The 12,771-nt window shown below is 34.1% G+C and overlaps 1 protein-coding gene across 1 annotated transcript in view; it reads left to right on the top strand.

Annotated features, from left to right (window-relative positions):
* The window catches only part of LOC107597328 (uncharacterized), a 94,554-nt gene that overhangs the window by 80,553 nt on the left and 1,230 nt on the right, over positions 1 to 12,771 (top strand). The window contains exons 4-7 of the mRNA XM_016288342.1: positions 874 to 978; positions 4,754 to 4,899; positions 6,072 to 6,129; positions 7,823 to 8,065. Coding sequence (XP_016143828.1) covers positions 874 to 978; positions 4,754 to 4,899; positions 6,072 to 6,129; positions 7,823 to 8,065 — 552 coding nt within the window. The remainder of the gene's footprint in view (positions 1 to 873; positions 979 to 4,753; positions 4,900 to 6,071; positions 6,130 to 7,822; positions 8,066 to 12,771) is intronic.

Genomic DNA, 12,771 nt, shown 5'->3' with positions numbered 1-12,771 from the left:
TGTAATATTGTAATATTGTGTTTATTTGATGTATATCTGATTTATCTCATATAGAATGCGTTTGGTTAAGTTAAAAGAGTTTACCGGTGCGTGTTTCAGCGCGTTGTTATGGGAAGATCGCATCCACAACCGGATCACACATTCTGACTATAGCATGCAATAACTGCGTCATTTGTCATTTCATATATAAGTTGTAATATTATGTTTATGTTGTATTAATATTAATCTCAGGATGCATTTCCTTGAGTTAAATAAGCTGCCAGCAAAACGCTTCAGTTTACCATGTTCATTCAGCTCTTCAGCTTCAGCACGTGCAGCTCAACGGCTGCTATTTAAAACAGTGGTATTAATTTGTTACTTTTTCAAAATCATTGATATATTATTAATAACAACAACCACTTGTATTTTATGTTGAAGTGTTTGGGATGTGGCTTTTAATGATGAGACCTTTTTTGTAATCAGGCTCTCAAAAAGTATATAACAATTTGGATATAGATTTATCGGCCAACATATCGGTTATCGGCTTTCAAAAATAAAGAATAATCGGTTATCGGTATCGGCCAAAATTTTCATATCGGTGCATCCCTAGAACCATTTAATAAATGCTGAGAATAAGCATTATGTAGAAGGAGACGAAAGGAATTTTTAAAGACAGAGGCCGACTTCCAAATCGCATGCTAGCATAGTACTTTTACTTTTTCTGCCATTTGTATGTACTTATAAGTACACAAGTCAGCAAAATATATAACACTGTTCTAGTGGTTTTTGGATATTTTAATAAAAACATCTTACATATTGTGCCTTTAAGAAAATAACATACATTTGTCCTTTTTAATATAATTAGACCTCATATTTGCTCTGTTTGTCTGTCAGGAAAATATGGAGGAGCCAGTTTCTGTCCATGAGATGGACACCAGTAACGGAGTCCTCCTGCCCTTCTATGATCCTGATACTAACGTGGTCTACCTGTGTGGAAAGGTAAATGCTTCGGTTTCAAATAAATCCTGTTATTTTGGAATTTCTGTTCCTATTTTGGAATGCGTCACTGTTTTCTTTAAAACAAAACATGAAGCAGCACAACAGTTGTCAACATAGATAATAAGAAGAAATGTTTCTTTAACACCAAATCAGCATATTAGAATGATTTCTTAAGGATCATGTGACACTGAAAACGGGAATAATGGCTCCTGACAATTCATCAGTTCAGAATGAAATTGTACATTTAAATTGCAGTAATATTTTACAATATTACTGTTTTTACTGGATTTTTAGTCAAATAAATTCAGCCTTGGTGAGCATAAGAGACTTCTTATATATAATATATATATATATATATATATATATAATATATTTATTTTTTTGGATTGGATTGTTTATATATTATGTAGTTGATTTAGTCTAGGTTTTGCTGGTTTTTCATAAACTTCTGAAATTTTTCAGGGCTCCAGACTGCGCCGCATTTGTTACCAAAATATTAATTTTGTGACGTTTTTGCTGAGATCGCCACTGGCGACTATATAAATTTGCATGTAATGCCTTTTATCCTGCTTGTTTTGCGATCACATCATTTGTTATGTTGACGTAATAAACTGAGGTAAATGCTTCGGTTTCAAATAAATCCTGTTATTTTGGAATTTCTGTTCCTATTTTGGAATGCGTCACTGTTTTCTTTAAAAAAAAACATGAAGCAGCACAACAGTTGTCAACATAGATAATAAGAAGAAATGTTTCTTTAACACCAAATCAGCATATTAGAATGATTTCTTAAGGATCATGTGACACTGAAAACGGGAATAATGGCTCCTGACAATTCATCAGTTCAGAATGAAATTGTACATTTAAATTGCAGTAATATTTTACAATATTACTGTTTTTACTGGATTTTTAGTCAAATAAATTCAGCCTTGGTGAGCATAAGAGACTTCTTTAAAGAATAGTAAAGTATCTTACTGGCTTTTGAATGGTGGTGTTAGGCCTGGGCGATAAAACGGTATTGGTTGATTTAGTCTAGGTTTTGCTGGTTTTTCATAAACTTCTGAAATTTTTCAGGGCTCCAGACTGCGCCGCATTTGTTACCAAAATATTAATTTTGTGACGTTTTTGCTGAGATCGCCACTGGCGACTATATAAATTTGCATGTAATGCCTTTTATCCTGCTTGTTTTGCGATCACATCATTTGTTATGTTGACGTAATAAACTGAGACGATGCGCATCAAAGTTTTAGTGGAAAAAGTCCTCATCTCTGCCGAACGCCAGCGATGACGGCACACCTGCTGCTCCAGTTGTGGCAGCATGAGAGAGACCGAAAATGACGGAGACGTGTGAAGTAAAAGTGCAGAAAAAGCAGTGCCTATTTCGTGCACAACTTGAACAAACTACAACAGGTAAAGCTGTCAGCTGTGTGGGCATTAGCAGTGTCGTTAACAATTCTTGTTTATAATCGATACCAATAATATGGCTTCTTGTTATCAAGATCTTTAGTCTATAGGCTGTTCTAGTTCTGTTATAATGCTACTCTGTGCGGTCGACATTGGTCTATTAAAATGCACAACATATTAAAGCGTCTTTGGTGCTTCCATGTTTTCTACAAAACTAAACCTGAAATCGAGGGGTTTTGACATCATTGGCAGGCGACACAATGACACGATAGACACGCTCCGTGTCACTAGTTGAAATTGCTTATTTCTCTGGATTTAAACATTCTTTGAAACATTTGGGATAATGTAAGTACACAAGTCAGCAAAATATATAACACTGTTCTAGTGGTTTTTGGATATTTTAATAAAAACATCTTACATATTGTGCCTTTAAGAAAATAACATACATTTGTCCTTTTTAATATAATTAGACCTCATATTTGCTCTGTTTGTCTGTCAGGAAAATATGGAGGAGCCAGTTTCTGTCCATGAGATGGACACCAGTAACGGAGTCCTCCTGCCCTTCTATGATCCTGATACTAACGTGGTCTACCTGTGTGGAAAGGTAAATGCTTCGGTTTCAAATAAATCCTGTTATTTTGGAATTTCTGTTCCTATTTTGGAATGCGTCACTGTTTTCTTTAAAACAAAACATGAAGCAGCACAACAGTTGTCAACATAGATAATAAGAAGAAATGTTTCTTTAACACCAAATCAGCATATTAGAATGATTTCTTAAGGATCATGTGACACTGAAAACGGGAATAATGGCTCCTGACAATTCATCAGTTCAGAATGAAATTGTACATTTAAATTGCAGTAATATTTTACAATATTACTGTTTTTACTGGATTTTTAGTCAAATAAATTCAGCCTTGGTGAGCATAAGAGACTTCTTTAAAGAATAGTAAAGTATCTTACTGGCTTTTGAATGGTGGTGTTAGGCCTGGGCGATAAAACGGTATTGATATTTATCGACGGTACACGTTCGATAACAATATAAAAAAAAATTTGATATAGTGCACGGTATAGGCACGTGCCTTGAGTGACGCGAACAGCACACACAAACACGAACACATGCTGAATTGAGTGCTGTGCCAGCCTGTGATGAGGAGTTAAATTAATAGCACAACTTGAACAAACTACAACAGGTAAAGCTGTCAGCTGTGTGGGCATTAGCAGTGTCGTTAACAATTCTTGTTTATAATCGATACCAATAATATGGCTTCTTGTTATCAAGATCTTTAGTCTATAGGCTGTTCTGTTAATGCGTTAACTTTATAATATTTGTAGCGCACTTGCCATCCAGTAATCACAATAAGCTTTGTGCTCTGTTACCATTTAATAAACAAAGTATCAGCTTTCAAATTCTGCTGAATTCATAACGAAATTCAAACAATCGCTCTTAAATGTAGGATGAGCGATCGCTTTAGCGCCTCAGTTCAAGCGGCACATGAACCCATCGTATCTTTCTCTTTATTACTATATTACGAAATAAACGTGAATGCGGAAAATGTGTAAAGCTTGTAAACAAAGCCACGTAACAATATATTTACCTCTGAATAACAATTCGGCATCCATAAGCTCATCAGTATGCTAGAAAAATAACTATAAAGAGGAGCATTTTGCTAAATATATGCGCTATATTGCATAGTCATATTTTTTACTAAACCTGTTGTCTACATAAAAAAAAAAAAGAATGCAAGGAGCTAAAGCTTAAATTCAACACATCCTATAATTGCATGTAGCTAATGAAGCAAAACATACTAGATGTGTGAAAGACATATGACAACATTTATAGGATGCATTGAGGAGGAGCCCAAACTACACTCATTGGCAAAATAATGCTGACATAGTTGTGGTCCGTGATATTGGCACAGACTCTGTGTAATAAGCAGTTCGTTGTGACTGTTTATAGTTGTCAAGCTGGAAAAGACGTATAGAACCTTAGTTCCTAGGACATCTACAAGATTGATTAAAATTAGTGCTGTCAAACGATTAATCGTGATTAATCGCATCCAAAATAAGTTTTTGTTTACATAATATATATGTGTGTACTGTGTGTATATTTATTATGTATATATAAATGTCAATAAATTGGGTTAATTTAAAAATACAGTGGTTAAAAAAAAAAATTCTATGGCTCTTTGTTTTGCAAAAGGTTATAAAAAATGTCAATAATTATCGATACCGAACTATATGAAATAATATATCGTTGATACATTTTTTTAGCTATATCGCCCAGTCCTAGGTGGTGTACACCTGGATGTTTAGAATTGGTAATGTTGTTTTGGAAATGGTACAATAGTTCTGACTGATGTTTTGTCTCTAATAGGGTGACAGCAGTATCCGTTACTTTGAGATCACAGACGAAGCTCCTTTTGTCCATTACCTCAACACCTTTACCACTAAGGAGCCTCAGAGGGGCATGGGATACATGCCCAAGAGAGGGCTGGATGTCAACAAGTGCGAGATCGCAAGGTATAGCAAAAAAATTTATTAAGATGATAGCAGGATGTGGGAGAATCTCATGAAACATCAGGAATATGACCACGTCATATTTCACCCCAAAATAGGTTGCATTTATTTTTGTTTTATCCTATTTTTAGATATATACTGTATGTGTGTGTGCTTATATATACATAATAAATATACACAGTACACACACATATATCATGCAAACAAAATGTTTTATTTTGAATGCGATTAATCGTTTGACAGCACTAATTAAAATGCTGATAAAACAAGAAAAGATGAGACATAACAGATGATGACAGTATGACTGAAAAAAAAAAAGTAAAACACATAGATTCTGAGACACCTCATGCATGTGTGTATTTATATATACATAATAAATATACACAGTACACACACATGTATCATGCAAACAAAATGTTTTATTTTGAATGCGATTAATCGCGATTAATCGTTTGACAGCACTAATTAAAATGCTGATAAAACAAGAAAAGATGAGACATAACAGATGATGACAGTATGACTGAAAAAAAAAAGTAAAACACATAGATTCTGAGACACCTAAAAAAAATAATTTGGTGTCTAATTTTGTTTCTTAATTTTTTTTGTTAATGTCTGGAGCCCTGTTTTTAATGTATAGTGCTAGTTGTCAACACCACTGCATGCAGGGAAGATAGAAGAGTCCCAATCCTCCCAAAAGAGGGCAGCAGTAGACCTGGTTAACAAAAGGCTACTGGGTCCTCCAGAATCAAATTTATATTTCTAACAAGGAGTGACGCATGAATAGAGGTTCTGCATAATTGCTTGGAGTATGCTATTAAGTAAAGATCATGTTCCATGAAGATATTTTGTAAATTTCCTACCGTAAATATATCAAAACTTAATTTTTGATTAGTAATATGCATTGCTAAGAACTTCATTTGGACAACTTTAAAGAAGATTTTCTCTATTTTTTATTTTTTTGCAGCCTCAGATTCCAGATTTTCAAATAGTTGTATCTCGGCCAAATATTGTCCTATCCTAACAAACCATACATCAGTGTATTTCAAAAATAGAGGTTCTGCATAATTGCTTGGAGTATGGTGGTATTTCCCTGTCTCACACCTACCTTCTGCACTAATGTCTGCTACCCTCGTGATCATGTTCTAATAGACCTGTGTGCTTGTGTGTGTTCTCAGGTTTTACAAACTGCATGAGAGAAAGTGTGAACCTATCATCATGACCGTGCCAAGAAAAGTGAGCCTTTTGAGTCGTTTTGCTATTTTGTTTTGAAGAGTACAGGCTGGACTGTATATTCTGAGGCACAGCTTCCTCCTGCTTTGGCTTCTGTTTTCTGGCATTGTCAAAGAGATTAAGAGACAAAAATAGAAAGTTTTGTTTACTTAATCCCTTTGTTTTTAATAAGGGTTCACTGAAAAGAATAACCCTCTGACCCAGGACCAGTGTGAGATCATTTAGGGCCAGCGCTGCCAAGATTTTCACTAGCTATATTAAAAACCTTTAGCTTTGTATGTTTTTTTTTATATTTGCTGAAAATGTTTGTAATTAACATTAAATGTTCAAATATATATTTAAACAAATAAAAAGCAATGCATATTAAGCTCTGAATATCTAGGTGTACACTACTTCTCAAAGGTTTTAGGGTCAGTAAGATATTTCAGTGTTTTTGATATTAATATTGTGAATTTAAATATTTGAATGTAACTGTTTTCAGTATATATTAAATTGTAATTTATTCCTGTAATGACAGCTGAATTTTCAGCAGCCATTGCTCCAGTCTTTAGTTTTACATGATCCTTTAGAAATCATTAGATTATGCTGATTTGTACTGCTTAATATTTTTGTAAAGACATATTGCCATACAACATTCAAAAGATGTTGAAATGAAAACATTTTGTAACATTATGAATATCACTTGATCAATTTAATGCTGTATTTATTAATTAATCTATTTTCTAAAAACTTAATGAACCCAACCTCCGTAAATATATCAAAACTTAATTTTTGATTAGTAATATGCATTGCTAAGAACTTCATTTGGACAACTTTAAAGAAGATTTTCTCTATTTTTTATTTTTTTGCAGCCTCAGATTCCAGATTTTCAAATAGTTGTATCTCGGCCAAATATTGTCCTATCCTAACAAACCATACATCAGTGTATTTCAAAAATTGACCCTTATGACTAGTTTTGTGGTCCAGGGTCACATATAGTATTTCCACATTGCATTTGTTTTAGCATATATGCTGATTTAAATACAATAAATAAATAAAGTAATAGAGACAGGATGGATTTCTTATTATAGTAATGACAATGACAAATAGAGCATATGCATTGTCATTATAATAATGTGTTAATGTAATGGGTAAAAATTTTTATTTATATGCATGTATTTTTTTTTATTTTTCTTTTAAGGTGAAATATGACCTGGATGTTTCTTTGTAAGATATAGTAATGACAGCTGAATTTTCAGCAGCCATTGCTCCAGTCTTTAGTTTTACATGATCCTTTAGAAATCATTAGATTATGCTGATTTGTACTGCTTAATATTTTTGTAAAGACATATTGCCATACAACATTCAAAAGATGTTGAAATGAAAACATTTTGTAACATTATGAATATCACTTGATCAATTTAATGCTGTATTTATTAATTAATCTATTTTCTAAAAACTTAATGAACCCAACCTTTTGAATGCTATAGTAATATATGGTATATAATATATTGAAAAATAAATATTGTTTCCAAAAAATATAAAAATACATGGACAACAAAAGAATGATCAAAAGCCATAAATTCAAAAAAACAGCTTTGACACCATGCAAATGAACTCTGCATCTGCGTCTCTACTTTTGCATGATTGATTGAATGATTTGGATGATTCATATCCTGCATATCTTAACAACTAATAACACTCTTCCCTCCATCAGTCGGACTTGTTCCAGGATGACCTTTACCCCGACACGGCGGGTCCGGATGCCCCCCTGGAGGCCGAGGAATGGTTTGAAGGGAAGAACGGAGAACCTGTCCTGATATCCCTGAAACATGGATACATCCCAGGCAAGAACCGTGATCTCAAAGTGGTCAAGAAGAACATCCTAGACAACAAGATGAGCAAGAATACAGAGAATACTGCCCCTGCCGTCAAGACTGCCACCTCCACACCATCTATCGTAAGTGGGACTCATTTGGTAATTTACTTTTTCCTCTTCGTTTTATCATCCTACACTATTCCGTTTTGCTTTTCTGTGCACTTTTTCCTCCTAAATCTCAATTCTCTGCACTAAATTCCCTGAAAAATTTAGCTGTATTGCACTGTGCTTCAGTTGTGACCTACATGCAGCTAAATTATGTTCAAGGCCAACTTCTCTTTTTGGCTCATATATAGTGTTTTTATAGTTTTAAGGATGTTCTACAGCATACCCAACCCCATGCCTGCTTAACCATATGACAGCAACAGCACATGTGTGTCCTGCCCACTAAACCCAGCTCTCTGGCTCAGAGCTATAATCACAGGAACCAGAGCACTGCCCTACCGACACAACAATGTTAGCTGCTATTTATCACACCTAAAGATTATTCTACAAGCTGACTTAATTATTTGCATCTGCAGTGTTGTAATTGTCAACTACAGTTGTAACTATTAAAAAAATGGAATGTATTTAAAAAAAACTTTGACATGTTTCAAATTTGAAATTGGACATGTTACTGAAATAAGTACTAAAATGACAAACAAAAACTGAAATAAACCAATGAAAGTTCAATATGTAAGTGCATAATACGTAAGCACATAATACATACGTTTTCTGTTCTCTTCTGTTCTGATGTATACCACATTATTATTATTATTATTTATTGTATATTTTCTACTTTTTCCCCTTAGTTTTACTTATTTGAATGTTCTTTCTGTTACTATGTCATATATGTACAGCGGCAGTGGTGTATAAAGTACCTGAAAGCCATACTCAAGTAAAAGTACAGATATCCTACCAGAAAATTACTTTGGTAGAAGTTGAAGTCACCGTTTAGAATATTACTTGAGTAAAAGTCTTAAAGTATGTGATATTTGACACTGAAACTACATCACAAAACCTCTAGATCCAAGATGAAGATCTGGTTCGTTCTGTTCCTGCTGATGCCTCTCTGCATGGGTAAGTCATTTCACATTGTTTGCTATCACTGTTGAAGTTTGTTCGAACTTTGTTGTTGTAAGAGGTGAATCCTTGCTGAGAACAGCTGAAATGGTGTTGATTTTTTACAAAATTAACTTGTTTTTCTTTTTGCTTTCAAAGAAGAGTATTTTGGCAATTCTTTATATGACGATTTTCATTAAAAAAATGTTATGTAAATATCATGTTACTACAACGGGGGTACAGTGGCTCAGTTGAAGTCCATGGTGACCCAGGAGTTTGCATGTTCTCCCCGTGATGGCGTGGGGTTCCTCTCGGCAGTGGTGTATAAAGTACCTGAAAGCCATACTCAAGTAAAAGTACAGATATCCTACCAGAAAATTACTTTGGTAGAAGTTGAAGTCACCGTTTAGAATATTACTTGAGTAAAAGTCTTAAAGTATGTGATATTTATTGTACTTAAGTACGAAAAGTATTTTTTTAATCTTAAACGTACTGAAAGTAAAAGTACAAGTAAATGCAAAATGGGAAAGAAGCAAATAAATATATATAATAAATGTTCAAATAGCAAGATTGTGTTCAGTTTTAACTCTTTCTTCCATTTTGTATTTTTGGGTAAGAATAAGAAGCACTTCATCCGGTACTTAGTGTCTTTCATTCCAACATAAGAAAACATTTCTGGAATCTGCATCTGAAATAGCAGATGTATTTAGATGTATTTACACAGTTTATGTATCTCAGAGGGGACATGGATGTATTTAGACTGCCGTTACAGATGCATAAATAGGCCTAATGTTTTGTTTTTAACATAAAACGTTGAATACTGATATTTGAAATCATTTAAAACATGAAAAAAAGTCGAAATGTGAAAATAAAACCGCCAGTAGGTGGCAGCAAGTGACTGTTAATGAGTGAGTCATTGAGATTCAACAGATTCATTCAAACGACTGATTCATTCAGGAACAACGCATTTGACTGTGTTAATGAGTGAATCACTGAATCATTTATTCAACCAATTCGTTCAAAAAGCTGATTCATTCAATAAGTAAACACCGTCCATTGCTCAGAGACGCAAAACAGTGCTGTGATCTTTGTTCGGAACTATTTTCATTGGCAAAATTGAGCAAAAACAAGCAATATTATGTCTAAAATGTAAGTCAGTTATTGCTTTACTGAACTTATATAAAATGATTATTAAATGTTCATGCTGATATCTGCAGAAAAACGGTACTCTTTGTGTGATATAGATAGATTAAGTAAACTATATTAGATTATATAAATATAAGAAGCGTACAGAAGCATTTTTGCCGTCTACAATTTAGAATGCCTTACATTTTGAGTTTTAATAGACTAATAAATCACGTGCGTGCACTCTGTGATTTGGTGGTATAGCCTACTTGATAATGTTAGATCGCACAGTACAACAACACTTACAATATTATCACAGATGATGCTGTATCGCACACCCCAGACTCGACTTGAATGTAAAATGAATCATCCGCAGTTGTGAGCGCACTTGTTTGCACATGAGCAAAGGTGTTTTTTTTAGGAGTCTAACTTGCAAACGCCAGACCACTGATTCGTCAAACCTGCTTTCCTGCAGTCCGTGTTCTTCTGACTATTTTGTAGTAAGTAACGAAAATGCTTCGGGGAATTGTATCGGAGTAAAAGTATACATTTTAATTAGGAAATGTAGTGGAGTAAAAGTTGGCTGAAATATTAAAAACTAAAATTAAAAACCCAAAAAATACTTAAGTACTGTAACAAAGTATTATTGCTTCGTTACATTACACCAAAGTAATCCATACATACAAAGAAAACAATACAAACAAGTTCAGAAATTAAGTTCTGTGTAATAAAATGGAATGATCCAGGGAAAACGTATTGAACACGCTTACTGAAATTTATTTAATACTTCGTACAAAAGCCTTTGTTGTTAATGACAGCTTCAAGACGCCTCCTGTATGGAGAATCTAGTTGTATGCATTGCTCAGATGTGATTTTGCCCCATTCTTCCACACAAACAGTCTTCAAACCTTGAAGGTTCTGTGGGCCTCTTTTATGAAATCTAATCTTTAGTTCTTTCCATAGATTTTTCTATTGGATTCAAGTCAGGTGATTGGCTGGGTCTTTCTAGCAGCTTTACTTTCTTTCTCTGAAACCAAATGAGAGTTTCTTTGGCTGTGTGTTTGGGATCATTGTCTCGCTGGAATGTCCACCCTCATTTCATCTTCATCATCCTGGTAGATGGCAGCAGATATTTTTCAAGAATGTCTCTGTACATTTTTCCATTCATCCTTGCTTCAATTATATGAATTTTGCCAGTGCTACACCATGATGTTTAGGGGTGAGGTGCAGTGCCATTTGACCTCCAAATATGGTGTGTATTATGGCATCTGACCAGACTATATTTTCCCAGTATTTCACAGGCTTGTCTAAATGTTGTGCAGTAAACATTAAATGAACTTCAACATGCTTTTTCTTCAGCAATGGAGTCTTGCGTGGTGAGCGTGCATAAAGGCCACAGCGGTTGAGTGCATTACTTATTATTTTCTCTGAAACAATTGTACCTGCTAATTCCAGGTCTTTCTGAAGCGCTCCACAAGTGATCCTTGGCTCTTGGACAGCTCTTCTGATAATTCTTTTCACTCCTCTGTCAGAAATCTTGCGAGGGGCACCCGGTCGTGGCCGGTTTATGGTGAAATTATGTTCTTTTCACTTCCGGATTATGGCCCCAACAGTGCTCACTGGAACATTCAGAAGTATAGAAATCTTTCTGTAACCAATGCCATCAGTATATTTTGCAACAATAAGGTACCCATCATGAAATGTTTCTTGTGTGACACGTTGGTAATGAGACACCGTTCTATAGGCCATCGGTTGGGACTAAACCAGCTAATATTAATTTCCATTTACAAGGGGCAGGACTGCTTTCTAATTACTGATAGATTTCAGCTGGTGTCTTGGCTTTCCATGCCTTTTTGCACCTCCCTTTCTTCATGTGTTCAATACTTTTCCCCTGTGTCATTCTTCTTTATTATAGAACTTAATTTCTGAACTTGTTTGTATTATTTTCTTTGTATGTATGGATTACTTGGATTGTTACCGACATCTGGTGCAAATTTCATGTCAACAGCACCTTTAGAAATATATTTACTGAGAAAAATGGTGACGTGTTCAATACTTATTTTACCCGCTGTATTTATATATGTATGTATTTACTGAGAGTTCCTGAAAAACCCCAGTAAATTCCTTGTGTGTTTGCGCACACTTGGTGAATAAAAGCTCATTCTATTCTATGCTATTCTAAATATAAATAAAAAACAAAAGCAAAACTCTAAATTGTTCAAATTAAAGAATTGACTAGTTATAAATTTAAAACTAAAAGCCAATACAAAATGTTAAATATATACTATAATAGTAAATACATAATACTAAATGAATGCTGGCATATGGGGGCTAAGTGATATTCTAGTAAATCACAAAGTGAACCTCAATATTTAGCTACTGTAAATGTGTTTTGTAAAGAAAGTGTTCAATGGTGAATTCAAATCAGAATTTCAAACTTGCGTTATTTTAACTGGATTCAAAATGCTTTTTTGAGATTAGAATTGGAAAACTAGGTGGTTGTCATTTGTTATTAAAGTAAAAAAAATGCAGCAGTTTTATTATTACGTATGTGTGTGTGTGTGTGTGTGTGTGTGTGTGTGTATATATACTGTATATATATATATATATATATATATATA

Source organism: Sinocyclocheilus grahami, unplaced genomic scaffold, assembly GCF_001515645.1.
Source record: "Sinocyclocheilus grahami isolate Dianchi unplaced genomic scaffold, SAMN03320097.WGS_v1.1 scaffold230.1, whole genome shotgun sequence".
Lineage (NCBI taxonomy): Eukaryota > Metazoa > Chordata > Actinopteri > Cypriniformes > Cyprinidae > Sinocyclocheilus > Sinocyclocheilus grahami.
This window is presented reverse-complemented; position numbering and strand designations above follow the sequence as displayed.